We start from the raw sequence: 25,518 nt of genomic DNA on the forward strand, positions 1-25,518 counted from the left end.
ACGCGGCTCGAATCTGGCATTACTGTGGCTGTGGCGTAGACCGGCAGCTACAGCTCCAATTTGACCCCTAGCCTGGGAACTTCTCTATGACGCAGGTGCGGCCCTAAAAAGACAAAAAAAAAGAAAAAAAAATATATATCATAGTGATAAGTGCCACAATTACAGTGACCATAAAATCCCAGGTATTCTGAGACAGACAGTGTAAAAGAATCTTTGGTACCTATAGCCTTGGAGGCTCTCATCTTGAGTTTGTTCAGGGACTTGGTGGGTCCTCCAGTGGACAGTTTAGCAACTTTCTCTTAGAGATGCTTGTCTAATGATATAACTCAATTTATGTTTTAGGAAGTATGTGGAAGTATGAAGTTATATTGGAAGTATTTTGGGGGGAAAAAGTGTGTTACCATTTAGATTCAAAGCCTTTGCCTGGTTTAATAGTCCCTTAGTATTTTCTTTTCCTTGTTTTTTTCCCTCTAGATTTTGCTGCAATTTTCAGTCTTCATTACTTTTATTAACTGAAAGCTTAGAGAGATTTTAATGTGGCATCAAAGTCTTTTCAAACCTTTTAAGTTGGGGTGCATTGAATAGATTAAATACTGGAAAAGCAGTTTTGTACACTGGTTGAAAATGGGCTTTGAGTTCAGATCTGTATTTGAATCTTAGCTCTGCCGTTTACTAGTCACATGATCTTGGGCAAGTTATTTAGCACCTCTTAGAACCTTAGATACTGCATCTGTAAAACGGGGATTAAAAAAAATCTCACCTTGTCGGATTATTGTAAGAATTGAATGAGGAGCTCTCTCTGTGGCGCAACGGGATCTGCAGTGTCTTGGGAACGCTGGGACGAGGCACAGAGGGTTAAAGATCTGGCGTTGCCACAGGGGGCTTAGGTCGCAAATGTGGCTTGAATCTGGTCTGGGAGTTCCATATGCTGCAGGTGGCCAAAATGGGGTGGGGGGGAAAGAATTGAATGAAATAATGCATGTAATAAAAGGACTCTTGGCAATGTTCCTGGATATAGCAAGTTGCTCAGCAAATACTTCATTCTATGTCATTATCGTCATTACTGTTATTCCTTGAAAAGTCTACTTACCCCCCCCCCCCCCGTATTTCTAAGGCTGTACCCTCGGCTTATGTAAGTTCCCAAGCTAGGGGTCCAATCAGAGCTGCAGCTGCCGGTCAACACCACAGCCACAGCAATGCCAAATCCAAGCCCCATCTGCGATCTACACTGCAGTTCAAGGCAATGCTGGATCCTCAACCCACTGAGTAGGGCCAGGAATCAAACTCATGTCCTCATGGACACCAGTCAGGTTCATTACCGCTGAGCCACAACGGGACTCCTTTACTTACCTTTCTTATTACAACTCATCTTTCATGTGCTCTTCCTTGGAAGATAATAGAATTTAAATTGCATTTGCCTTGCTGTACAGTGGGAATATAAAAAAAATTATTTAAAAAAAAAATAAATTGCATTTGTGGTTAGGACAATTTTAGTAATGTATTCATATTGTGCTCTTTGCTAGAACTAGCTCCATGTTTTTTATTTGCTTTTCCAGATCTATTGATCAGCCATGTGCAAAGGCTGCGCTAGGCATTATTTACACCCATCTTTGATTTAGCATACTTCATAGACCTTCATTATAGAAAGTTTCAAACATATGCAAAAATATGTTAGAAAAAAAAAGCCCCGTCTCTTAGCTTTAGCAGCCATCAGTTCATGGACAGTCTTGTTTCATCTATCCCCCCTACCCACTTCCTTCACTTGGATTATTTTTTAATTAAATCCCAGACATCGTATTTCATTTTAGCACACTTAAGAATAATAAGTGTATATGTTGCATATTTATATACATATGTATGTTACATAAAATAAATCTGTTAATCTGAAACATCTTATGAAATAGCAAAATTGGCTCATGACAAGGGGCATGCAGAGCAAATCTCACCACGAATCTGACTAGCATCCATGAGGACGCGGGTTCAATCCCTTGTTGCATAGGGATAATCAGAAGGGTAATAGAGAGAGGCTTGGCCTGTCTAAGGGGACTTAGACATCTGGGGCCTGTGCTCATAAAGGCTGGGAAGGCTTGGTGGCTCAGGAAAGGAGGACTACCTTATTGGTGTCAGCTACTTTATCAAACCTGGATTTTTAGAAATTGTAGGTGTGAATATAAGGATAAGGTTTCATTTTCCACCATATTCATTTCTTTGACTAGGTAGATGAACATTGTACAAAAATCAGCAATACAAAAGAGTATACACCATAAGTAAGCTTTCCTCCCATCCTTGTCCTTGTATCTCAGTTTCCAAATTTTTTTTGCCAAAAGCAACAGCTTATCAGTTTCTTATGTGTCCTTTCAGAGCAGTTCTGTGCATACATAAGCATGTGTATAGCTATCCCTTTCCTAATTTGTAGGAGCATATGAAAATATTAATTTCCATGATAATGGGTATTGGCCACTTCCAAAGCAGGTAGTAACTCACTGACATGTGTTTGTCCCAGCTCTGCTATTCCCTAGCTTTGTGACCTTGGGCAAAAGTATTTAACTTTTATGAATTTAGTTTTCTTACCTATAAAACGGAGATGGGAATGGAGACTGATACAACCTTATGCGGCTGTCGTGAGGCTCAAATGAGGTCATGACTATACTAGATGTAAACTGCATAGCACATCCAGTGTAGTCAAAACTAAAAAAGCTCAAATGTTAACACTTATATTTTGAGTATTTGCATTCATATATTAAATGGAAAAGGGCAAGATGCAGAGTAGTATGCTTAGAATGCCATTTGTTTGTATATTATTTTAAAATAGATTTGTATATGCATAGAAAATAATAGCTGACATTTACTGAGAGCGTCTTTTGTGCCAGGCCCTGTTCTAGTACTTTATGTGAACTCACTCATTTAATTGAAGACCCCTCAGAGGTAGGTCTCAGATCCAAGGACACAGAGTCTCTGACAGATCCAGGATTCAAAACCAGACTCTCTACCATTGAGACTGAAAAAAGAAGTGTTAAGAGTAATTACCTGGAGGAGTCCCTTGGTGGCCTAATGGGTTAAGAATCCTGTGCTGTCACTGCTGTGTCTCGGGTTGCTGCTGTGCGGGTTCGATCCGAGGGAGTGAGTACAAAGAATGGGAAGCATGGAGGCTAGGGCCCCAGCTGAGAGGGCAGAGCAGGTGGAATCAGGAGGTGGAAAGGAAGATTTTTTTCCCCTACTTTTATACTGATAGTTCTTTTATAATTATTATGAAAAAATAATAATAATTTTTTGAAATGTTGAAACATTTTCAGTTTCAATTTGGGAAAAAAACAGTAAGTAACTGAAAAATTTAAACAAAGGTGCTGTGACTAGCTTCATACTCACATTTTTTTCATGTGCAAATGATCTTCAGTTATTTTCTAGGATAAATTTCCAAAAGTAAAAATCAGTGGGTCAAAGGGTTTAATCTTTTTAAGGTTCCCAATACACATGCCATATTACTTTCTAGAAAGATTGTGCTAGATTATATTCCCATCAGCGGTGGATAACTTTACCCCCTCCTTTCAGCACATTGGATATTAACAAATTCCTTTAAATACAAAGGTAGTGGGAGTTCCCGTCGTGGCGCAGTGGTTAACGAATCTGACTAGGAACCATGAGGTTGCAGGTTAGGTCCCTGGCCTCACTCAGTGGGTTAAGGATCCGGCGTTGCCGTGAGCTGTGGTGTAGGTTGCAGACACAGCTCGGATCCCGCGTTGCTGTGGCTGTGGTGTAGGCCGGTGGCTACAGCTCCGATTAGACCCCTAGCCTGGGAACCTCCATATGCCACGGGAGCGGCCCAAGAAATAGCAAAAAAAAAAGACGAAAAAAAGTAAAATAAAATAAATAAATAAATAAAATACAAAGGTAGTATATTGCCCATTGTTAAAACAATTAAAGTAATTCAGAAAGCCCTCTCTTTAGCCCCCAATCACATTCTCTGGGTAACTAATGACAGTTTGTATATTTCCAGAGCCTTCCCTACATACATACAATCTGACGTATATATGCATATGTGCACTATTTGTAGTACAGTAGTACAGTGGCATCATAGTATATATAATTTATCCAACTTGTTTTTTTCATTCTGTATTATATCACAGATACCCTTCTCTGTGTGCATGTAGCTCAACCTCATTCTTTTTAACAGTTGTGTTATATCCCCTAGAATAAATAGAACTGTAGTTTAAGGATTTCTCTATTAATAAAAATCAGTTTTATCTTTTTTCACAAATACAAATAAAACTGCATCGATATTCTGTATACATATGTGCTTATGTACTTATACAAGTGATTCTTTAAGACAAAGTCCTAGAAATGGGGATGGCAGGTGAGAGTGTGCATTTAACTTTGAAAATAAGTACCGTCACATGTACTAACAGTGTGTGAGAGTGCACTTCCCTACACCTGTACTGGGGTTATCATCAGTCTTTCATTATCTCATCTAATTTGCATTTTTCTTATCACTAGTAAGGCTGGGCTTCTGCCCTTCTTTTTTTTTTTTGTCATTTATATTTCATCTGTGAATTGTTAGTCCTATTCTTTGCACATTTTTCTTTTGAGGTTTGTCTTTTTAAAATTGATTTGAAGGAGTTCCCTTGTGGATCAGAAGGTTCAGGATCTGGCATTGTCACTGTGGTGACTCTGCTTACAGCTATGGCACGGGTTTGATCCCATGCCCAGGAACTTCCACATGCCCCGAATGTGGCCATAAAATAAAAGTGCACTTCCTAAAAAAACATTAATTTGAAGTGCTCTCTTAATATAGATATTAATTCTCTGCAATTAAATGGCTTTTTAAGTGTCCTAACTCCAAGATTATAAAAAATACTCTCTTCCGTTTTCTTCTATTACGTTTTTAGCTTATTATTTTATTAGATTTTTTTTTGCCCCATCCCTAATTTTTTCATGTTAATATGAGGAAAGGAATCTCAGTTTTTAAAAAATAGCCAATTTTGCCAATATGTCTTTTCCCCCACTAATTTGAAATGCCACCATTATCATACTCTGATTTCCCATATGCATAGGGGGCTGTTTTCAACCTGGCTTTCTCTTCTGATGATACATATCTATTCCTATGCCAGTGTTTTAACTACTGTAGCTTTATGGCATATTCTGATATCTTTTTTTAAAAAAAGATAGTCTCTGTATTATACATTTACTCTTGCAGAAAACCGTGGAATCAACTTGAAGTTCCTTTTTATCAGCATTTCATTAAATTAGGTCAGTGAGAACTGATATTCTAATGTTGATCCCATTCATCTAAGAGAAGCATGGTCTACCTCAACATTTTTGTGGAGCTGCTTTTATATTTGTATTTCTAACATATTTTTAGTTGGGTTTATTTGTAGCTTTTTATAACTATTTAAAGGTTCTATTTTGGTAGGCGAAAATGATATATCACTTAATTTACACTTTTTTGACTCTAGAGAAGCCAAATTTTCTAAAAGTATATTTAAATACTTCTATGAATTATTTGATCATATGCTTGATCCATTTTTCTGTTGGGGGTCTTAATCTTTTGTGAGCTTATCAGATCATAAGGATACTAATCCTTTGTCTTAAGTACAGCAGGTATTTTTCCAGTTTGTTTGCCTTTTAAACAAATTTTTTTTTGGTAGTTGATTTACAGTATTCTCTCAATTTCTGCTGTATGGCAGAGTGACCCAGTTACACATATACATACCTTCTTATTCTCACATTATCCTCCATCATGTTCCATCACAAATGACTGGATACAGTTCCCTGTGCTATACAGCAGGATCTCATTGCCTATCCACTCCAAATGCAGTAGTTTGCATCTACCAACCCCAAACTCACAGTCCCTACCACTCCCTCCCCCTAGGCAACCACAGATCTGTTCTCCATGTCCGTGAGTTTATTTCTTTTCTGTGGAAAGGTTCATTTGTGCCATATGTTAGATTCCAGGTATAACTGATATCATATGGTATTTGTCTTTCTCTTTCTGACTTCCCTTAGTATGAGTCTCTAGTTCCATCCATGTTGCTGCAAATGGCATTCTTTTGTTCTTTTTTATGGCTCAGTAGTATTCCATTCTGTATATACACCACATCTTCTCAATCCATTCATCTGTTGATGGATATTTAGGTTGTTTCCATGTCTTGGCTGTTTTTTTTTTTTTTTTTAGGACCACACCTGTGGCATATGGAGATTTCCAAGCTAGGGGTTAAATCAGAGCTGTACCCACTGGCCTATACCACAGGTCATGGCAATGCCAGATCCTTAACCCACTGAGTGAGGCCAGGGATCGAACCTGAGTCCTCATGGATGCTAGTCAGATTTGTTTCCGCTGAGCCATGCCAGGGACTCCTTGTCTAATTTGAATAGTGCTGCAAGGAACATAGGAATGAATAGTGCATGTATCTTTTTCAGTGAAAGTTTCGTCCAGATATTTGCCCAGGGGTGCAGTTGCTAGATCATATGGTAGTTCTGTATTTAGTTTTATGAGGTACCTCCATACTGTTTTCCATAGTGGTTGTACCAGTTTACATTCCCACCAATAGTGCAGGAGGATTCCCTTTTCTCCATTCCCTCTCTGGCATTTCTTATTTATAGGTTATTAATGATGGCCATTCTGACTGGTGTGAGGTGGTACCTCACTGTAGTTTTGATTTACAGTTCTCTAATAATTAGTGATATTGACCACTTTTTCATATGCCTACCTGTTGGCCATCTGAATATCTTCTTTGGAAAAATGTCTCTTCAGGTCTTCTGCCCATTTTTCAATTTGTGTGTGTGTTTGCTGTTGAGTAGTAAGAGTTATTTGTATGTTTTGGAGATTAAGTCCTTGCTTAATTGTTTACAACTATTTTCTCCCATTCGGTAGGTTGTCTTTTTGTTTTTTATGGTTCCCTTTGCTGTGCAAAAGCTTGTAAGTTTGATTAGGTCCCATTGGTTTATTTTTGTTTTTATTTCTCTTGCCTTGGGAAACTGACCTAAGAAAGCATTTGTACAGTTGATGACAGAGACTGTTTTGCCTATGTTCTGTTCTAGGAGTTTTATGGTGTCTTGTCTTAAGTTTAAGTCTTTAAGCCATTTAAGTTTGTTTTTGTGCATGGTGTGAGGATGTGTTCTACTTTCATTGATTTAAATGCAGCTGTCCTTTTTTGCCAGCATCACTTGCTAAAGAGACTGTCTTTTTCCCACTCACCACTTTTATTCAACATAGCATTGGAAGTCCTAGCCACAGCAATCAGACAAACAAAAGAAATAAAAAATATCCAATTTGGAAGAGAAGAGGTAAAATTGTCACTCTATCCAGATGACATGATACTATATATAGAAAACCCTAAGAATTCCACATGAAAACTACTCAAACTGATCAACAAATTCAGCAAAGTCGTAGGATACAAGATTAACATTCAGAAATTGGTTGCATTTATATGTACTAACAATGAAATATCAGAAAAGGAATATAAAAATACAATACCTTTTAAATAAATCACACACCCCCAAAATTAATTTTTTAATTTTTAATTTTTTTTGTCTTTTCTAAGGCCGCACCCACAGCATATGGAAGTTCCTGGGCTGGGGTCTAATCGGAGCTGTAGCTGCCAGCCTACGCCACACCCACAGCAACGTGGGATCTGAGCCACGTCTGCGACCTACACCACAGCTCACGCCAACGCCGGATCCCCAACCCACTGAGGCCAACTGATCGAACCTGCAACCTCATGGTTCCTAGTCGGATTCGTTAACCACTGCACCATGACGGGAACTCCACATCCCCCAAAATTAAAAATTTAGGAATAAATCTGACCGAGGAGGTGAAAGACTTGTTTGCTGAGAACTATAAAATGTTAATCAAGGAAATTAAAGGGGATTCAGAGAAATGGAAATATATTCCATGCTCCTGGATTGGAAGAATTAATATTGTTAAAATGGCCATACTACCCAAAGCAATCTACAGATTTAATGCAATCCCTATTGGATTACCCATGACATTTTCTCACAGAACTAGAACAAATAATCCAAAAATTTATGTGGAACCACAAAAGACCCAGAATTGACAAAGCAATCCTGAGGGGAAAAAAAACCAAGCAGGAGGCAAAACTCTCTCAGACTTCAAACAATGTTACAAAGCTACAGTAATCAAGACAGTAGGTTACTGGTACAAAAAGAGACATACAGACCAATGGAATAGAATAGAGAACCCAGAAATAAATGCAGATGCCTATTGTCAACTAATCTTCAACAAAGGAGGCAAGAAAATAAAAGGTTTGCCATTTGGGAGTTATCGTGGCTCAGTGGAAACGAATATGACTAGCATCCATGAGGATGCAGGTTTGATCCCTGGCCTCGCTCAGTGAGTTAAGGATCCGGCGTTGCTGTGAGCTGTGGTGTAGGCTGGCAGCTACAGCTGTGATTTGACCCCTAGCCTGGGCATCTCCACGTGCCACGGGTCGGGCCCTAAAAGGACAAAAAAAGAATTATTTCAACTTTTAATATCTTTTTTTTTTTTTTTTTTTTTTACTTTCAGAACTTTAAAGGTCTAGTATAGTTAAATCTGTCATTCTTTTTGTGATTTTTTTTTTTTTTTTGTCTTTTTAGGGCCGTACCCACGGCATATGGAGGTTCCCAGGCTAGGGGTCTAATTGGAGCCGTAGCTGCCAAGCCTACGCCACAGCCACAGCAACGCGGGATCTGAGCCACGTCTGCAACCTACACCACAGCTCACGGCAACACTGGATCCTTAACCCACCGAGCGAAGTCAGGGACCAAACCGCACAACCTCATGGTTCCTAGTCGAATTTGTTTCCACTGCACCACAACGGAAACTCCTGTGATTTTTTTTTTTTTTTTTTAATGGTTCCTGTTAAAGTCCTTCTAAGTTTTATACTGAATGATTCCATCTTTAGGACAGATAAATATGCCATGTGGAAAACTAGTCATGTTGGCATGTATCAGTTAAGTAATTTCTTTATAGGTGTTTAACAATGTAGTGTTGTCATAGTGTTAATGATTATTTGTTTTCATTTTAAATAACAGAATATTATGCATCTTACGTATATGATATGTATCGGGATGATCAAAACATTTGGTTATGATTTTCAATTGTTTTAAATTTTTGTACATGCAAGTAATTCTAATGGCTTTAATGGAATTCTGTATTTTAAAAATTGTCAGATTTATTGTTTAAAATAGGTGTTATGTTCTTATGTGAAATTTGCCATAGTGTTAATGATCAGAAGATCTTTAATTGACTTGTCTGTCTTCGCAGGAGAGTTATTCACATGAATTTGTCATGTTGCCTGTGAAACACTCTACTACTTACTAGCTTTTACCTTTTCTTCTCTCAAAGTCTTCCTCATTAGGTGAAGTTACATTGATATTAATTCTTATTAACTGTTTTGCAAATGATCTAATGCTCTCAGTTCCCCTGGAGCTTATATATTCAAGTATACTAATTAAATTACCCCTTTCTTGTCATAATGAATATGATTTTATTTCTTTAAAAAAAAAAACAAAAAACCTGTAAAGGGAGTTTCCATCGTGCCTCAGGAGTAACAAATCTGACTAGTAACCATGAGGACGCAGGTTCGATCCCTGGCCTCGTACATTGGGTTAAGGATCTGGCATTGCCGTGAGCTGTGGTGTAATGTTCAGTAGAGACTCAGCCTTTGGCACATGTGACTGTGAAGACTTTGAAATGCGGTCATGGAGACTGAAAAACTGAATGGTTTAATTTTCTTTTTCTTTCTTCTTTCCCCTTCTTTCCTTCCTTCCTCCCTCCCTCCCTCTCTTTCTTCTCTTTTCTTTTCTTTTGTCTTCCTGAGGCATATGGAGCTTCCCAGGCTAGGGGTCAGATCAAAGCTGCAACTGCCGACCTGCATCACAGCCACAGCAACATGCAATCCGAGCCATGTCTGTGACCTACACCACAGCTCACAGCAACGCTGGATCCTTAACCCACTGAGTCAGGCCGGCGATTGAATCTGTGTCCTCGTGGATACTAGTCGGGTTCATTTCTGCTGAGCCATGGTGGGAACTCCTAATTCTCTTCAATTATAAATGACTTAAATTTTAAAAAGCCATGTGTTGTTAGTGGCTACTGTATTGGATAGCACAGGTATACGTACTTTATTTTCATTCGATTTTCCAAGTTATAGTAAGTAATTGTTCTGATTTTACCAACAGTATGAGGTAGAACTCTCTGAAACCGATGGTAAAAAATAATTATACAAGATCTAATTCTAAAAATTTACTTATTAGAGTTTAGAAATATTTACTGAATTATGTGCATAGTCAAGATCAAAACTCATTTTCATAGAATTATAAATGTGGAAATAATTTTACAATGATTATAATAAAACTATTTCTTTGTTTTTGATTGTTGCATTTATATGAAATGTTAGGTTGCTATATGAGACAGACATATCACAGACCACTTCTTCTCATATCTTGAGGTGATTTCATTCTAAGGAGAAACGTATGTTCTAAGGACCCATGAACTAATGCTCATTTTTAGGATTGGTCCATGTAAAGCTTTTGTTCATTTTTAAGCAGCTGATTTAGAAGAAAGCTTTAATGAACATGAACTGGAGCCCTCATCACCTAAAAGTAAAAAGAAAAGTCGCAAAGGAAGGCCACGAAAAACTAATTTTAAAGGACTGTCGGAAGATACCAGGTCCACATCCTCGCATGGGACAGATGAAATGGAAAGTAGCTCCTATGTAAGTAGAAAAAAATGTCGGATTCTTACTTTTTGTTGCATCATGAATATCTCATCTAAATTGTGTTTATAGGTAAAGTTCATCATTTGAAATGTTAACTAAGCCTGAGCTACTGGTAGTATATTTTCATGGATTTTTTTTTCAAGTTTATTTTTTTGCTTTTTCATTTGCAGAGAGATAGGTCTCCACACAGAAGCAGCCCTAGTGACACCAGGCCTAAATGTGGATTTTGTCATGTAGGGGAGGAAGAAAATGAAGCAAGAGGAAAACTGCATATATTTAATGCCAAGAAGGCAGCTGCACATTATAAGTGCATGGTAAGTATGGTTCTTTTTATGTGCTTATAAACCCAAGTTTTGGAAAGGCATTTCAGATATGGCACTTTCCTCCCCAGCATTCGTGTTTTATGAACAGTGTATCCTATAATCCCAAATCTTATTTTTAAAGTATAATTGACTTACTATGTTAGTTTCAGGTATACAACATAGTGATTTGATATTTTTGTACATTACAAAATGATCACCATGATAAGACTAGTTACAATCTGTCACCATACACAGTTATTATAGCATTATTAACTATATTTTCTATGCTGTTCATTACATCCCCATGACTTATTTATTTTATACCTGGAAGTTCTGTAATCCCAAATTATAGTTTATTTCATAAACTCTAGATTCAAAAATATATATAGCCTTTATTATTTAGAGGGATTTAAAGTAATCATACTTATAGTTACCATGTTCCAGATAATCCTTAGTTAACAATTTCATAACTGTAAAAATTTCAACTTTATAAACTTGTCTTGGAAGCTGTTTGGCTTCCACTATTATCCTAGTAAAACTCTGGCTTAAGAGTTCCCTGGTGGCTCATCAGGTTAAGGATCTAGCATTGTTACCGCAGCCACTTGGGTCGCTGCGGCATGGGCCTGATTCCCTGGCCCAGGAACTTCCACAAATTATAGGCGTTTTTAAGACTTTATTTTTATGTCCACACCTGTGGCATATGTAAGTTCCTGGGCTAGGAATTGAACCTGTGCCTCCACAGTGACCTGAGCCACTGCAGTTGGATTCTTAATCCACTGCATCACAGCGGGAACTCCATTTATGTAAGCATTTTTGAACTATATTGTATTGAATTACTCATCCCAAATACTATTAGGGTTTTGGGGGGGAGGTTGCGGAGGGGACCGTACTTGTGGCATATGGAAGTTCCCAGGCCAGGAATCAAATCCGAGCTGCAGCTGCAACGTATGCCAGTTGTGACAACACCGAATCCTTAACCTGCTGTGCCACAGCAGTAACTCCCTAGCTTTTAAAAATTATTTTATTTATATCAGAAGTTCTTTCTTAACCAGTGATGCATATCACATTTACCTGGGGAACTTTTTCCAAAGTATGCACCCCTAGAGTAGATCCCAAACATGTCTTGTTTGGGAGAAAAAAACACCAGGTGATTCTTCTCTACATCTATAGTTGAAACTTTGTGGAAGTGTAAAATAGTTGAGATGACAAGGTGACATTGCTGAACTCTCCTTGTTTAATGAAGCATTTAATCTTGGCCTCACACTGGCAACCTTAGTTTTATTCCATCATCCTTACTTTGGGTTATATTTGAATCAGACATATGGATATATTAAAAAATATTTGAGCCAATACTTGATTATTAAGGAAAAGTCATCTTTCTCAGGACATTAAAATAATATAACGCATTTGTTCTTATGTTGTTTAATATTTTTCTCACAAGGATTGTGAACATTAAATGTTCCTGCATTTTTCTTCTCTAGTTATTTTCTTCTGGCACAGTCCAGCTCACAACAACATCAAGAGCAGAATTTGGAGATTTTGATATTAAAACTGTACTTCAGGAGATAAAGCGAGGAAAAAGAATGGTCTGTGGATTTATGTTTATGCTATGCAACGTTACTCCTCTGACTTTGTGCTTTAAATTTAGAACACAGTTCACATATATGCAGCCTTCAAAGGTTTAATATAATGTAGTTCATATGTTAAGTTAGCAAAGTATATATTTGACTTATTTGTAATATAATAAAGGATGCTGATGTTGCTGAAAGTTATTCCTCTTTCTATGTAACTTCATTACTTAAGAGAATTATATTAAGATTTATATTTCAGGGTATCTGAAAGTCTTTTTTTTTTTTTCTGTCTTTTTGCCATTTCTTGGGCCACTCCCATGGCATATGGAGGTTCCCAGGCTAGGAGTCGAATCGGAATCGGAATCGGAATCAGAATCGGAGCTGTAGCCACCGGCCTACGCCAGAGCCACAGCAATGTGGGATCCAAGCCACGTCTGCAACCTACACCACAGCTCACGGCAACGCAGGATCCTTAACCCACTGAGCAAGGCCAGGGATCGAACCCACAACCTCATGGTTCCCAGTCGGATTCATCAACCACTGAGCCACGACAGGAACTCCCTGAAAGTCTTAATAAAAGAAATGAAGATGTGAATGTGACCTTATTAAGTTTAAAATGTTAAGCTGTTTAAGGTCACTTAAAGAAAAATTCCATAACTCCAATAGAACATTGAGAACCTCCCCATGTTGTTATGCATTCCTTTTTTTAAAAAAATAAAAGGAAAAGATTTTTTTCAGAGCCTTCTGATTAAAGTTCACATACACAGTTATATCCTAATATAAACTTTAAAGTTTATATTTAAAGTTTCCTTTATAAAATGTGCCTAAGTCTCATATTTTTAAACGTACTGAATTACTAATAAATAGCTTTAAGAAATATTGGCATCTTTATTGATTGCTTACTCCTTTTCAGTTTATGAATATTATAAAATGTCATTGGAATGCAAAATCTTTAAGACAGTAGTTGTCTCTAGAAATGACTTTAATTAAAAATTTTTTTATCGTAAAAATTTTCAAACATCAAAATTAGAAAGATTAGTAACATGTCTGTCCATCACCTTGACTCATCAGTTATCAAGAATTTGTGGCACTTGTTTCATCTATGCCTTTTATTCTTATTACTTGAAGTATTTTAAAGCAAAGCTGAGACTTCATATCATTTTACCTCTACACATTTCAGTATGTAGCTCTTTAAAGTTGGACATTTCTTAACCTAACCATGTCATTACACCTTATAAATTAACAATGCGTCTTTAGTGTCATTTAATACGCCAATTATCTGAAAACTATATTTTTTAAGTTGGTTTGTGTGACTCAGAGGAGGTTCACACATTACATTTGGTGGTTATATATCCCTTAAATAATCTAGGGCACTCCCTCTTCCCTGTCTTTGTTGTTTCTGTTTTGTTGTGTTGTGTGCCATTGACTTGTTGAAGAAAATGACTTAATTGTCCTGTAGAATATCCTACCTGTCTTGTCTGTTTGCTTTTTCATGATGCCGTTTAACTTGTCCCGCTGTCTGCCAGGTTTTCTTTTAAAGCGTAAGGTAGATGTAAAGGCTTGATTAGATTCATTTTCAACATTTTGAGGGTAAGAATACTTCACAGGTGGAAGTCTGTCATCCATATTTTGTCACATGAGACAGGTCATTATGTCTGATCCTTGGGTTCAGGTGGTGAGTCTGACCCCTCCGTTGTGAAGTTCCCTGTTGAGCTTTCATCTCGTGGTTTCAGACATTGCTGATCTTTGTCTGAATCCATTAGAAATGACCCTTTCCTTGTGGAACTGCATTTTTGAAAATAGAAAGATATTGATGTCATCTGTTTCATTTAAATCCATTTCGGTTTCTTGATACTCTGTTAAAAATGAAACTCCTTTAAATAGAAAAAAGAAAAAAAAAAGCACTTGATCATGTCACGTAGAGCAATGCTGTGTCAGACAGCTAAAGTCCAAATAGGTCACTAGGATAGCAATTCTGTTTTCTTTTTTCTTTTCTTTTTTTTTTTTTTGTCTTTTTGCCTTTTCTAGGGCCGCTCCCTCAGCATATGGAGGTTCCCAATCTAGGGGTCGAATCAGAGCTGTAGCCACCAGCCTACACCACAGCACAGCAACTCTGGATCCCAGTCGAGTCTTCAACCTACACCACAGCTCATGGCAACGCCGGATCCTTAACCCACTGAGCAAGGCCAGGGATCGAACCCGAAACCCCATGGTTCCTAGTTGGATTGGTTAACCACTGAGCCACAACTGGGAACTCCAATTCCATTTTCTTGATCAACTTCCTTACCTGTGCACTGTGATATGTTAGCATAAACACTAACCTAGCATCTCCCCAAGTGTGCTCCAAAGGAAATCAGTCCCCCAGGATCCTCTTCCGCTGCTCCAAAATGAAAAGGGCATCTGGAGTTCAGTAAACTTGGGAACTGTTTACTATACCCTCCTTCATGGAGCAAAGGCTATCAGAAGTTCTGCCATCAAAAATCTGTTTAAAACTGGCATTTCTCAAAAACTTATTTGACTATGAAACCCCTTTGTCAAAAACCACTTTTAAGTCTTGAAAAGATTGCAGCCCCTTTAGTCTCCTTCTGCCCTTTTGCCTACTGGTTAGCAATCCCTCCCTGAAGGGAATTGCTTTCCTACCTTCTCTTTCTTGTCCCTGGTTGTAATAGGAAAGGAACTGATACCAGAGAGGAAAAGAAGCCAACCACTAAAATATAGACTATCATCTTTTTTGTGTGTTCGGCAGTAATAAGAAGTGTTCTCTTTATGTTTACATGTCAGATCTCTGATGGCTGGTGCAATTAAATAATGAAACATTAGGTGTGACTTAGAAAGTTTCAAAGTATGATTTAAATTGCAGCATTACTTAATATAGATGTTATATAATAAGTTCAGTGTACTCTTTTTCAAGAGAAAAACTGGCTGTTTTCTTTGTAAAGTGGAATATTTGGCTGAGATATGGCTAAAATAGAAGAATAAGATTACGTAAACTTGGAAATACTGCTAATGATTATTCTTTCTCTTCCCTTGAACAGAAATGTACACTTTGCAGTCAGCCCGGTGCTACTATTGGATGTGAAATAAAAGCCTGTGTGAAGACTTACCATTACCACTGTGGAGTACAAGACAAAGCTAAATACATTGAAAATATGTCACGAGGAATTTACAAGTAAGAGAACCACAATTATCCATGTTCCTAAACTTGTCAGTAAGTAGCTGCTCTTAAATATATGACGTTAGTTTACTTGCTCACTGTTCTTAGATGGTGTTTAGCCAAGCGCAGAATGCTGAGGACTCTGTGTAAGACATGGGAACTGTAATTGCCATTTTCCTCTGCCTGTACATCCCTGGATTAGCATCCATTCCTGAGTGCCAGGCATTGTGCTAGGGGCTGGGCATTGAACGGTGCTCAAAACAAACAGAGACTGTGTCCTCATGAAAGCTTACAGTCTAGTGGGAGAGTCAGCTCAATTAAATGGCCACATATGTAAATATACAATCACTGACTTTGGAGGTGCTATGAAAGATCTGTGACAGAGCCCTGAGAGAGCATGTAACAAGGAGGAGCTAAACCAGTCTGTAGAGGGGAAATGTTTAGGCATTTCCTTAAAGACATAGTGCTTGAGCTGAGAAATGAAGGGTGACGTGAATGCAGGTGTTGGGAAGGTGTTTTAGACCAAGAGACTAGTGTGTACAAGGCCCTGAGGTGGGCCGGAAACAAAGGTGCAGATGGGATGGGGCGGGGGCAGGGGGGACCGGTTAGGAGGCTACTGCTGAGAGTTCAAGTGAGAATTGTCGGTAGCTTAGAACAGAATGTAGTCATGAAGACAGAGAGATATACTTGCAAGACTGAAAGAGTAAGACTGGGAGATTTGGGATTACGTGTTACCTTCTTTTTTTATGGCCTTCCACTTAGCTGTGCTGCGTTAGGCTAGTGGGTGCCAGTGTGAATCTGAAATGGTTCTTTTTGTTTTTTTGTTTTTGTTTTTGTCTTGTCTTTTTAGGGCCACACCCACAGCATATGGAGGTTTCCAGGCTAGGGGTCAAATCGGAGCTGTAGCTGCCGGTCTACACCACAGCCACAGCAACTCGGGATCCGAGACACGTCTGCGACCTACACCACAGCTTACGGCAACGCTGGATCCTTAACCCACTGAGCAAGACCAGGGATTGAACCTGTGTCTTCATGGATACCAGTCAGATTCATTTTTGCTGAGCCATGACAGGAACTTCTGGTTCCCTCTGTTTAATGGAATGGAGAATGAGTTGGTAGGGATCCCTGAATATTGGGTTTGCCTTTGCAGGTTGTAAAGCACTTTCTTGCTCTTACATTCCCAGGATGCAATAAACTAATGACTCAGGGTCTACTATTCCATGTACAAAGCAGTCACCAACTGATTTGCATGACCGCATGAGGTGCTAATGCTCTGTTATAAAATTGGCCAAACTTTGCTTAATAGTAAAGGCACATGTTTTTCAAGTGAGTTCCAGCGAGCCTTTAAGGAACAGGTAATTCCAGCATTAAAGAGGTCTAGCACAGAGCAAAAGATGGACAACTTCTTGGTTCGTTCTGTAACACTTGCATATTTGAGACACCAAACCTGACAAAGATAGCATTTAACAACAAAAATTGTAGAACTATAACAATCTTATTATTAATATTATATACCAAAATCCTAAATAAAATATTAGAAAATCAAATTCATTGCTGTATTCTAACAATTTAAAGGCTATTCAAAATTAGGAAGTATGTTGGAGTTCTTACTGTGCTGCAGTGGATTAATGATCTGGCTTATCTCTGTGGAGGCACCGGTTCGATCCCTGGCCTGGCACAGTGGGTTAAGGATCCAGCATTGCTGCAGCTGTGGCATAGGTCTCAGCTCCAGCTCAGATTCAATCCCTGGCCCAGGAACGTCCATAAAAGGGAACCTAGTGGATAGTGAAAGACATTTGATATCATTCAGCATCGATTTCTGAATTTTTTTGTTGTTGTTCCTTTTTTTGTCCTTTTTAGGGCCGCACCCGCGGCACATGAAGGTTCCCAGGCTAGGGGTCGAATCGGAGTGGTGGCTGCCGGCCTACACCACAGCCAGATCCAAGCCACCTCTGCGATCTACACCACAGCTCACAGCAACACCAGATCCTTAACCCACTGAGCGAGGCCAGGGATCGAACCCAGGGATGGTTCCTACTCGGATTCGTTTCTGCTGCGCCATGACGGGAGCTCCCATTTCTGTATTTTAAAGTAAGGTAGCAAGAGTGCTCGTGTTAAGCTAGGAGTCTTAGTAAGAGTGTTAAAGAGAAAGAAAACAGTAGTTTATTTAGTATTAAAGTAAATGGACCTGGTTCTTAACCAGAGCTGAGCCTCAGAATGGCCCGGAGGTGGATAGAGCCCTCTTTAGAAATGTTCATGCCCGAGCCCTACCCTCAGCTTGAAATTGTGTAGGTTGAGGCCCAGACCATCTATTTTGATGACTCCCCAGGTGACTGTCGTATTCATCTCTAATTGAGAGCCTGAGCGCCACTCTATCAGGACACTTCCATTCAGCTCAGGAACCAGACAAGCTTGCCAGCTACCAAGGTGACTTTCACTGGTCTTCTGGAGGATGTGGCCGGTGCAACAAGAGAAGGAAGGAAGATGTATAGTAAATATTGTGAAGGAGAAGAGTATTTATTGATATCATTGTCTGCCAAGAAAATCCCAAGAAATTAACCCTGAACTTATTAAAATTTATAAGAGCTCATTAAGGCTGCTGAATATGAGATGAATTTTTAAAAACAATTCCAGAAGTAACTAGTTAGAAAATGTAAAGAAGTGTCTACCCACTCTCACTCCCCACACATAACCAAGAGTGAACCTTTTTTTAAAAAAAAATAGCATCTTGGAGTTCCTGTTGTGGCTCAGTGCTTAACGAGTCAGACTGGGAACCGTGGGGTTGCAGGTTCGATCCCTGGCCTAGCTCAGTGGGTTGAGGATCTAGCATTGCTGTGAGTTGTGTAGGTTGCAGATGCAGCTTGGATCATGCATTGCTGTCACTGTGGTGTAGGTCAGTGGCTATAGCTCCGATTGGACCCCTAGCCTGGGAACCTCCATATGTCACAGGTGCAGCCTTAGAAAAGACAAATAGATAAAAATAAATAAACAAATAAATAAATAAATAGCATCTTACACAGGACCCCAATGAATGACGAAATATATTATGTTCTTTGATACACTCAACTTTGAAAGATACCTCTTCTCCCCAAATAAATCTATATGTTGAATATAATTTTAATGAAATCCAACTTTTGACAGTTTTATCCAAAGAAGTAAATGTGGTATTATTATCTATTGGTAATGATTAAGTTACCTATGTAACAGGAAAAGAAATAAAAGCTTAAATAGGGAATTCCCACTGTGCCTCAGTGGGCTAAGAACCTGATGTAGCGTCTTTGAGGATTCAGGTTTGATCCTTGGTTAAGGATCTGGCATTGCCACAAGCTTTGGTGTAGGTTGCAGATTCGACTCGGATCCAGCATTGCTGTGGCTGTGGTGTAGGCTGGCAGCTGCAGCTCCAATTTGACCCCTAGTCTGGGAACTTTTATATGCTGTAGGTGCAGCCCTGAAAGGAAAAAAAAAGAAAAGGAAAAAGAAAAGGCTTAACAAGATAGAAGTTTGTTTCTCCCCTAAAAGACTTCCAGATGAAAGCGGTGCAGTTGTGGTGGCAGCATTTCAGTGTTATCAGGGGCCCCATGAGCGTCTTTCTGCTCTCTCCTCCTTGGGTTGTCCTTCCATCGGATGTAGGAGGAAGCAGGGGCAAAGGAAGATGTAAGGACAAAATAGCTCTTCCTCCAGCTGAGTCAGGGGCTTTAGTCAGCCTTCCTGAAAATTCCATACACACTCCTGCTCAGCATCTGATTTGCCAGAATTTAGTCACACATCCAAAGGAAGCTGGGAAATGCACTCTTAGTGGACACAGTGCTAGCCAAATAAAATGTGGTTCAGGAGTTCCTGCTATGGTGCAACAGGATTGGGAGCATTTCTGCAGTGCCAGGATGCAGGTTCAGTCCTCAACCCGGTACAGTGGGTTAAAGGATCTGGCATTGCCACAGCTGCGCCTCGGATCTGATCCCTGGTCCAGGAGCTCCATATGCTGCAGGGTGGCCAAAAAAGAAAAACATTAAAAAATATATATATGGTTCAGTACAACTGAGGGGAAGGGAGAAAATAGATATTGAGGTAGCCAACTGGTTTTATCACATCAAGCCAAGAAAAATTTTAATTTGATTAAGGAGAAATCTTCTGTTAGATATCAAAGCTGATTGAAGAGTAATAACACAGTATGATCCTGGCCCAGTGACAAAGATCACAGAAGATAGATCCATGTATATATCTGTGAAGACAATAGATCGATTCAGTACCTGATGTCTATGCGATTGCCTCTCCATTAGAAAACAGTCTTGCGTCTAGAAGGCCATTCTAATTAAACATGGTAGGAAACTCAGAACTTTCATTTGAGTACATTAAAGTTAGACTACATAAAGAGAACTCCAAATCATTAAGAAGATCACAACCCAATTTGAAAAATGAGCGAAGGACATGAGCAGGCAATGTATAGAGGAAATAGCCACTGGTTATAAGCATGTGAAAAACTGTTCAACCTTCCTAGTAATGAAGTGAATACAAATTAAAACAAGGTCTTACCAGTTTTGGGCAAAGATGAATAGGATTTATTATCTAATGTTGGCTAGGTTTTTGAGACACAGGCATTCTCATTCCATGTTAAGATGAATACAATGTATGGGTACAACTTTTTTTTTCTTTTTTGGCCGCCCCTGGGCACATGGAGTTCCCGGCCCAGGGATCAGATCCAAGCCGCAGTTGCGACCTACACTACTGCTGTGGCAATATTGGATCCTTAGCCCACTATGCTGGGCCGGGGATCAACCTGCATCTCAGTGCTCCAGAGATAGCACTGATCCTGTTGCACCAGAGTGGAAACTCCAATAAATGGGTACAACTTTTTAGGAAAGCAGTTTTGCATTTGAGACCAAAACCTTAAAATAATGTATATATTTTGCTACTCATTTGCTTGTAGAGATTGAGCAGACAACAGTTCAGAGATATCTATGCAAGAAGTTTCATTGCATTACCGTTAATGATAGCTGCAGCAGCCGCCCCCCCAGAGCATCCTCTTAGACTCAACTCTACTTCAAACTAACAGGATTACCCCAGATGACATCAGTCTACTGAGGAAGGATGCAGACAGGAACTACAGCTCGCCAGCAGGGTGACATCCACTCTTCCTCTTCTATGAGCATCCTTGCAGCAGTCAGTGCAGCACTACAGCTCAGGTCGAGTAGGATAGGATTCACATTGGGTACAAGCCTCAAACCCCATCTGAGTCAACCTCTCTTATAATATGGTTACATAGGCATAGATAATTTTCAGATTACACCACACTGAAAGAGGACCAAAGATAAAGCTTCTTATCAGAATATTCATATTTTTCCCAGTCTAGATACAGTCTACCAGTTGGGGGGTAACAGATCAGTGAAATAGTTGACACCAATTTTTGTTAAGTTGCCTGGGGGACAGAGCTAAATAGTTAACCAAAGGTAAAATTCTCATGCAGAAGGGGAAAAAGTTTTTAACTTTTCACCACAATAGCAGAAAGGAAGAAAGAAAAGGAAAACCAGGATTCCATCAGGAGACTTAATAAATTTCAGTACGGACGTGCATTTGGTGGAGTACTGTGCAGCAGTTAAAGAATGAAATAGACCCATGTTTAGAGTTGTGGAGAGGTATTTCCATAATAGAGTCAGGGGAAAAACGTGTAATTCTATTCCAGCATATAAAAAGTACACAGGCACACACATGTATATAAGATATGTGTATGTTTTTTATAGATAGAAAATTTTCTAGGAGTATAGTCAGCAAACTTAACAGTTGTCATCTCTCATTCGAGGCATGGGTTGGAAAGGCAATCTTATATTCTCCTTTATATAATTCATGAGCAATACATTATTTTTAAAGTAGCAAATAATACTTTAAAATAACAGGCCCATTTAAAACATTTAAAATTAGGTATGTGGAGAATTATTGTACTTAAATTTTAGTTTTATTTAGATATTCTTATTGCAATAGTTGTCCATTTTCATTTTGGGAAAAAATGGAAACTATAGATAAGAAAAATAAAATTTAGTGTCAACTTACAATTCTACCACCTGAAATAACTTTAAATCTTTTGGAATATTTTCTTTTAGACATTTATATGATTGTATATGTGCGTACATTTATAAAAAACAAAACTTTCATATATATATATACTTTTTTTATATACATTTTTTCTTTTTAGGGCTGCACTCATGGCACATGCAAGTTCCCAGTCTAGGGGTCTAATCAGAGCTACAGCTGCTGTCCTGCACCTCAGCCACAGCATCACCAGATCCGAGCCATGTCTGTGATCTACACCACAGCTCAAGGCAAAACCAGATCCTTAACCCACTGAGTGGGGCCAGGGCCTGAACCCACATCCTCATGGATACTAGTCGGGTTCATTACCACTGAGATGTAATGAGAACTCCGTTATATATACTGTTTTATAGCCTGTTTTCCACTTAACTATATCTTGAATCATTTTTTTCTGACATTGTTGTATATCACCATTTTAATGGTTGCATAGTATTCCGTTGTATGGGCATGTTTGCTTAATTGAGCTTTTTAAGACATTTAGATAGTTTTTATTTTTTAGCTATTAGAAAACCATGTTGCAGTCATCATCTCTCTCTAAACAAAAATATTCGGACTGGGATCCATGATTTGAAATGCTTTTTTTATTTTTCACATTGAGATTTGTTTCTAAAATCTGCTTAGAAGGTAGATTCCACACTTTTTCATAGAGACCATTGAGTTCAAATGAGAGTCCATAACAAGTAGTTTGGGGAGAGAAGAATGGACAAATAGGAGGAAATGCAAGGAGGAGTTTCTCTCTCTCTCTCTTTCTCTTTTTTTTGGCCACATCTGTGGCATGCAGAAGTTGCCAGGCCAGGGATGGAACCCACACCATAGCAGCAACCTGAGCTGCTGCAGTGACAGTGCTGAATCCTTAACCTGCTGTGCCACAAGAGAACTCTTAATTTTTATTTTTATTTTATTTTTTTTGGAAGGAGGAATATTTCTGAATGAAGTGGCTTCCTTCCCTCCTACATGTAACTTGCTTTCTTTTTTTACCAACCCTTTCTGGATCCTGAATGTATTCATATTTAAAAGTCAAGGGAAGATTATATAGTGATTCTGTTTATCCTATTTTGTTGTGTTTATTATATTTCTAAACTATTTAAATATGTGTTTTTCTAAAATGTCAGTCTCCCACCATAAAAATGGTAAGTTCTATGACAGCAGGGATCTTGTTTGACTAATCGACACCTGTAGCTGTTGGTGTCCAGACTGGTGAAAGACACTTAATAGGTCTATGGGAAACAGTCCTTAAGTGAAAAATGATCTAATGAAAAGATTAAAATTTGTTCTAACAAGAAAGGGTCCATCCTTTTAGATAAAACTTTGCTATAAAAATTTCTAAAAGTATATGCAAAGGAGTTGCTGCTGTGGCACAGTGGGTCAAGGACCCAACGCTGCCACAGCTGTGGTATAGGTTGCAGCTGTGGCTAGGATTCGATCCCTGCCCTGGGAACTTCCATATGCTGTGGGAGTGGCCAAAAACAAATAAATAAACAAATAGGTAAATAAATAAACACAAAAATAGAAGAATGTAGCAACTCCCCATCTCAGCAGGTACCAAATTATTGCCACGCTTGTTTCATGTATTTTTTTTTTTTTCTTTCTAAGGCATGTTAGAGCAGAATCCCAAATCTGTCTCCTATCACTTTATCCTTAGTACTTTGGTATCACTATGTCATCATCACACCTTATAAAATTAACAGTATCATCTCCTACCTAGTCAACTTTCACATTTCCGTAATTGACTTGAAAATACCTTTTTAGACTTAATTTGTTCAAATCTCAATGCATACAAGGTCCTTACATTGCATTTAGTGGATGTCTCTTAAATCTCTCTCAACATAGAGCACCCCTGCCTTTGCCCCTACTTGTTGAAGAACCCTGATAAGTTGTCCTGTAAAAGTCCCATATTCTAGATTTATCTATTTGCTTTTCCATGATTGTCGTTTACTTCGTTTCTCTACTCCTGTAATTTATAAGTCGGTTCAAAGGCTTACTTCTGTTTAGGTTATATTTGGGAGGAATATACTTCATGTGTACACTATATAGACGTCTTATTCTTGACATTTGAACTAATGATTTTAAAAATGCTTTCCAATGTGCAGCTTTTAAAAAGTAGAAATTCTCCATAGTTCTTTGAAAATTATTGAAAATAAAAAAGGATGATTCAGTAGTTCCCTGGTGGCTCAGTGAGTTAAGGAGCTGGTGTTATCACAGCTATGGCTCAGATCACTGCTGTGGTGCTGATTCAATCCCTGACCTGGGAACTTCTGCATGCCACAGGCACAGCCAAAAAAAAAAAAAAAGAGCAAAACTAGGTTGGATGTCAGTTGTTACGGTTGCCCCCCCAGTCCCACTTGTTAAAAACTTTCATATTAAACTTTCATCTATCACTTGTGGTAGATGAATTCTTACGTGGTCATCTTTTATCCATCGCTGACCACAAGAGGGCATTCACTGAACATTTTTTAAGCATCGTTCCATCTTGTCATCTTGTGTATAATTGACCTAAAACTGAGCTCAGATCCGCTCCCACCTTTCTTCAAATATGGTGGGGGTGGTTAACTATAAAAAATACATTGGTGCAGATACAGTAAAGTGGCCTGATCCTTTGTTCAAAATCACCTGCATAGCTGTTTTCGTTAAAAACAATGAATGTCAAATGTATAGTGTGTTTACCCAAATAAAGGTTGTTGGAATAGCATGATGTCAGAGTATCGCTCCAGAGATAACTTGCTAATTTCAAAGAGGGAAAACCTACCCTTAAAATGCAGGAATCTGGCCATCACTACCACCTTAACCAAACGAAGACAGCATCACTCATAGCAGAACTTTCTAAAATTACACGCCTCCCAAAGTATGCAGAATTACCCGCAGAGCATCCTGGACTAACAAAGCAAGGTTGAACCTAAAGTTAACCAAGCCCTTAGACCTTATTTCTAGCTTATAGGAAATAAAGGGTGAGAGAAAGCAAAATAAAACATTACCACAGTAAGAAAAATCCAGAATGTGGTGTAGTTGAGAAGGTGTATGTTCTCTTCCCAGAAAGTGTCATAGGGGCAAAAACTGGAGGAACCAGTCTACATCATGACAGATGTAGCTAAATGCAGTGCCTGGAAAGCTGTTAGGTGCCCCATAAAGGTGTTCTAGTGAAGGCCAGGAGGCTAATGATGAAAAGGCACTTGAAGAGTTTGGGTAAAATTGTTCCATGATGGAGTTCCCGTCATGGCTCAGTGGTAAACAAACCTGACTAGTATCCATGAGGACACGGGTTCACCCTGGCCTTGCTCAGTGGGTTAGGGATTTAGCGTTGCCATGAGCTGTGGTGTAGGTCGCAGATGCGGCTTGGATCCTGAGTTGCTGTGGCTGTGGTGTAGGCCGGCACCTACAGCTCCGACCTGACCCCTAGCCTGGGAACCTCCATATGCTGTGGGTGTGGCCGTAAAAAGCAAAAAACAAACAAACAGAAAAACCCACAGTTGTTTCAGGAAATGTGAGCAGAAAGCAGCAGTATATATAGAATTTGTATCCTTTCCCAAAATGTGCTTTTTATGTTACGTATATGAAACCTAGAATTTATTTCATGTGTATACCTGAAAGTTGATATTTTCATGTTGGCCGAAAACTTTTTTTAATCTCATTGGGCAAAGTGAAGAATTGCCTTATATTTGGGCATATGTAGTAACTTAACTTTGATCCTAAACCAG

The 25,518-nt window shown here is 38.8% G+C and overlaps 1 protein-coding gene across 6 annotated transcripts in view; it reads left to right on the plus strand.

The window, feature by feature from the left end:
* PHF6 (PHD finger protein 6) overlaps positions 1 to 25,518 on the plus strand; it is a 62,494-nt gene that overhangs the window by 24,648 nt on the left and 12,328 nt on the right. For 4 of the 6 annotated variants that reach the window (XM_021079383.1, XM_021079381.1, XM_021079382.1 and 1 more), the window contains exons 6-9: positions 10,546 to 10,715; positions 10,889 to 11,032; positions 12,502 to 12,606; positions 15,627 to 15,760. In XM_021079383.1, coding sequence (XP_020935042.1) covers positions 10,546 to 10,715; positions 10,889 to 11,032; positions 12,502 to 12,606; positions 15,627 to 15,760 — 553 coding nt within the window. The remainder of the gene's footprint in view (positions 1 to 10,545; positions 10,716 to 10,888; positions 11,033 to 12,501; positions 12,607 to 15,626; positions 15,761 to 25,518) is intronic. The other 2 variants (XM_021079385.1, XM_021079386.1) reach the window with 1 other exon arrangement.

The sequence above is a fragment of the Sus scrofa genome, chromosome X, assembly GCF_000003025.6.
Source record: "Sus scrofa isolate TJ Tabasco breed Duroc chromosome X, Sscrofa11.1, whole genome shotgun sequence".
In the NCBI taxonomy this organism is placed as follows: domain Eukaryota; kingdom Metazoa; phylum Chordata; class Mammalia; order Artiodactyla; family Suidae; genus Sus; species Sus scrofa.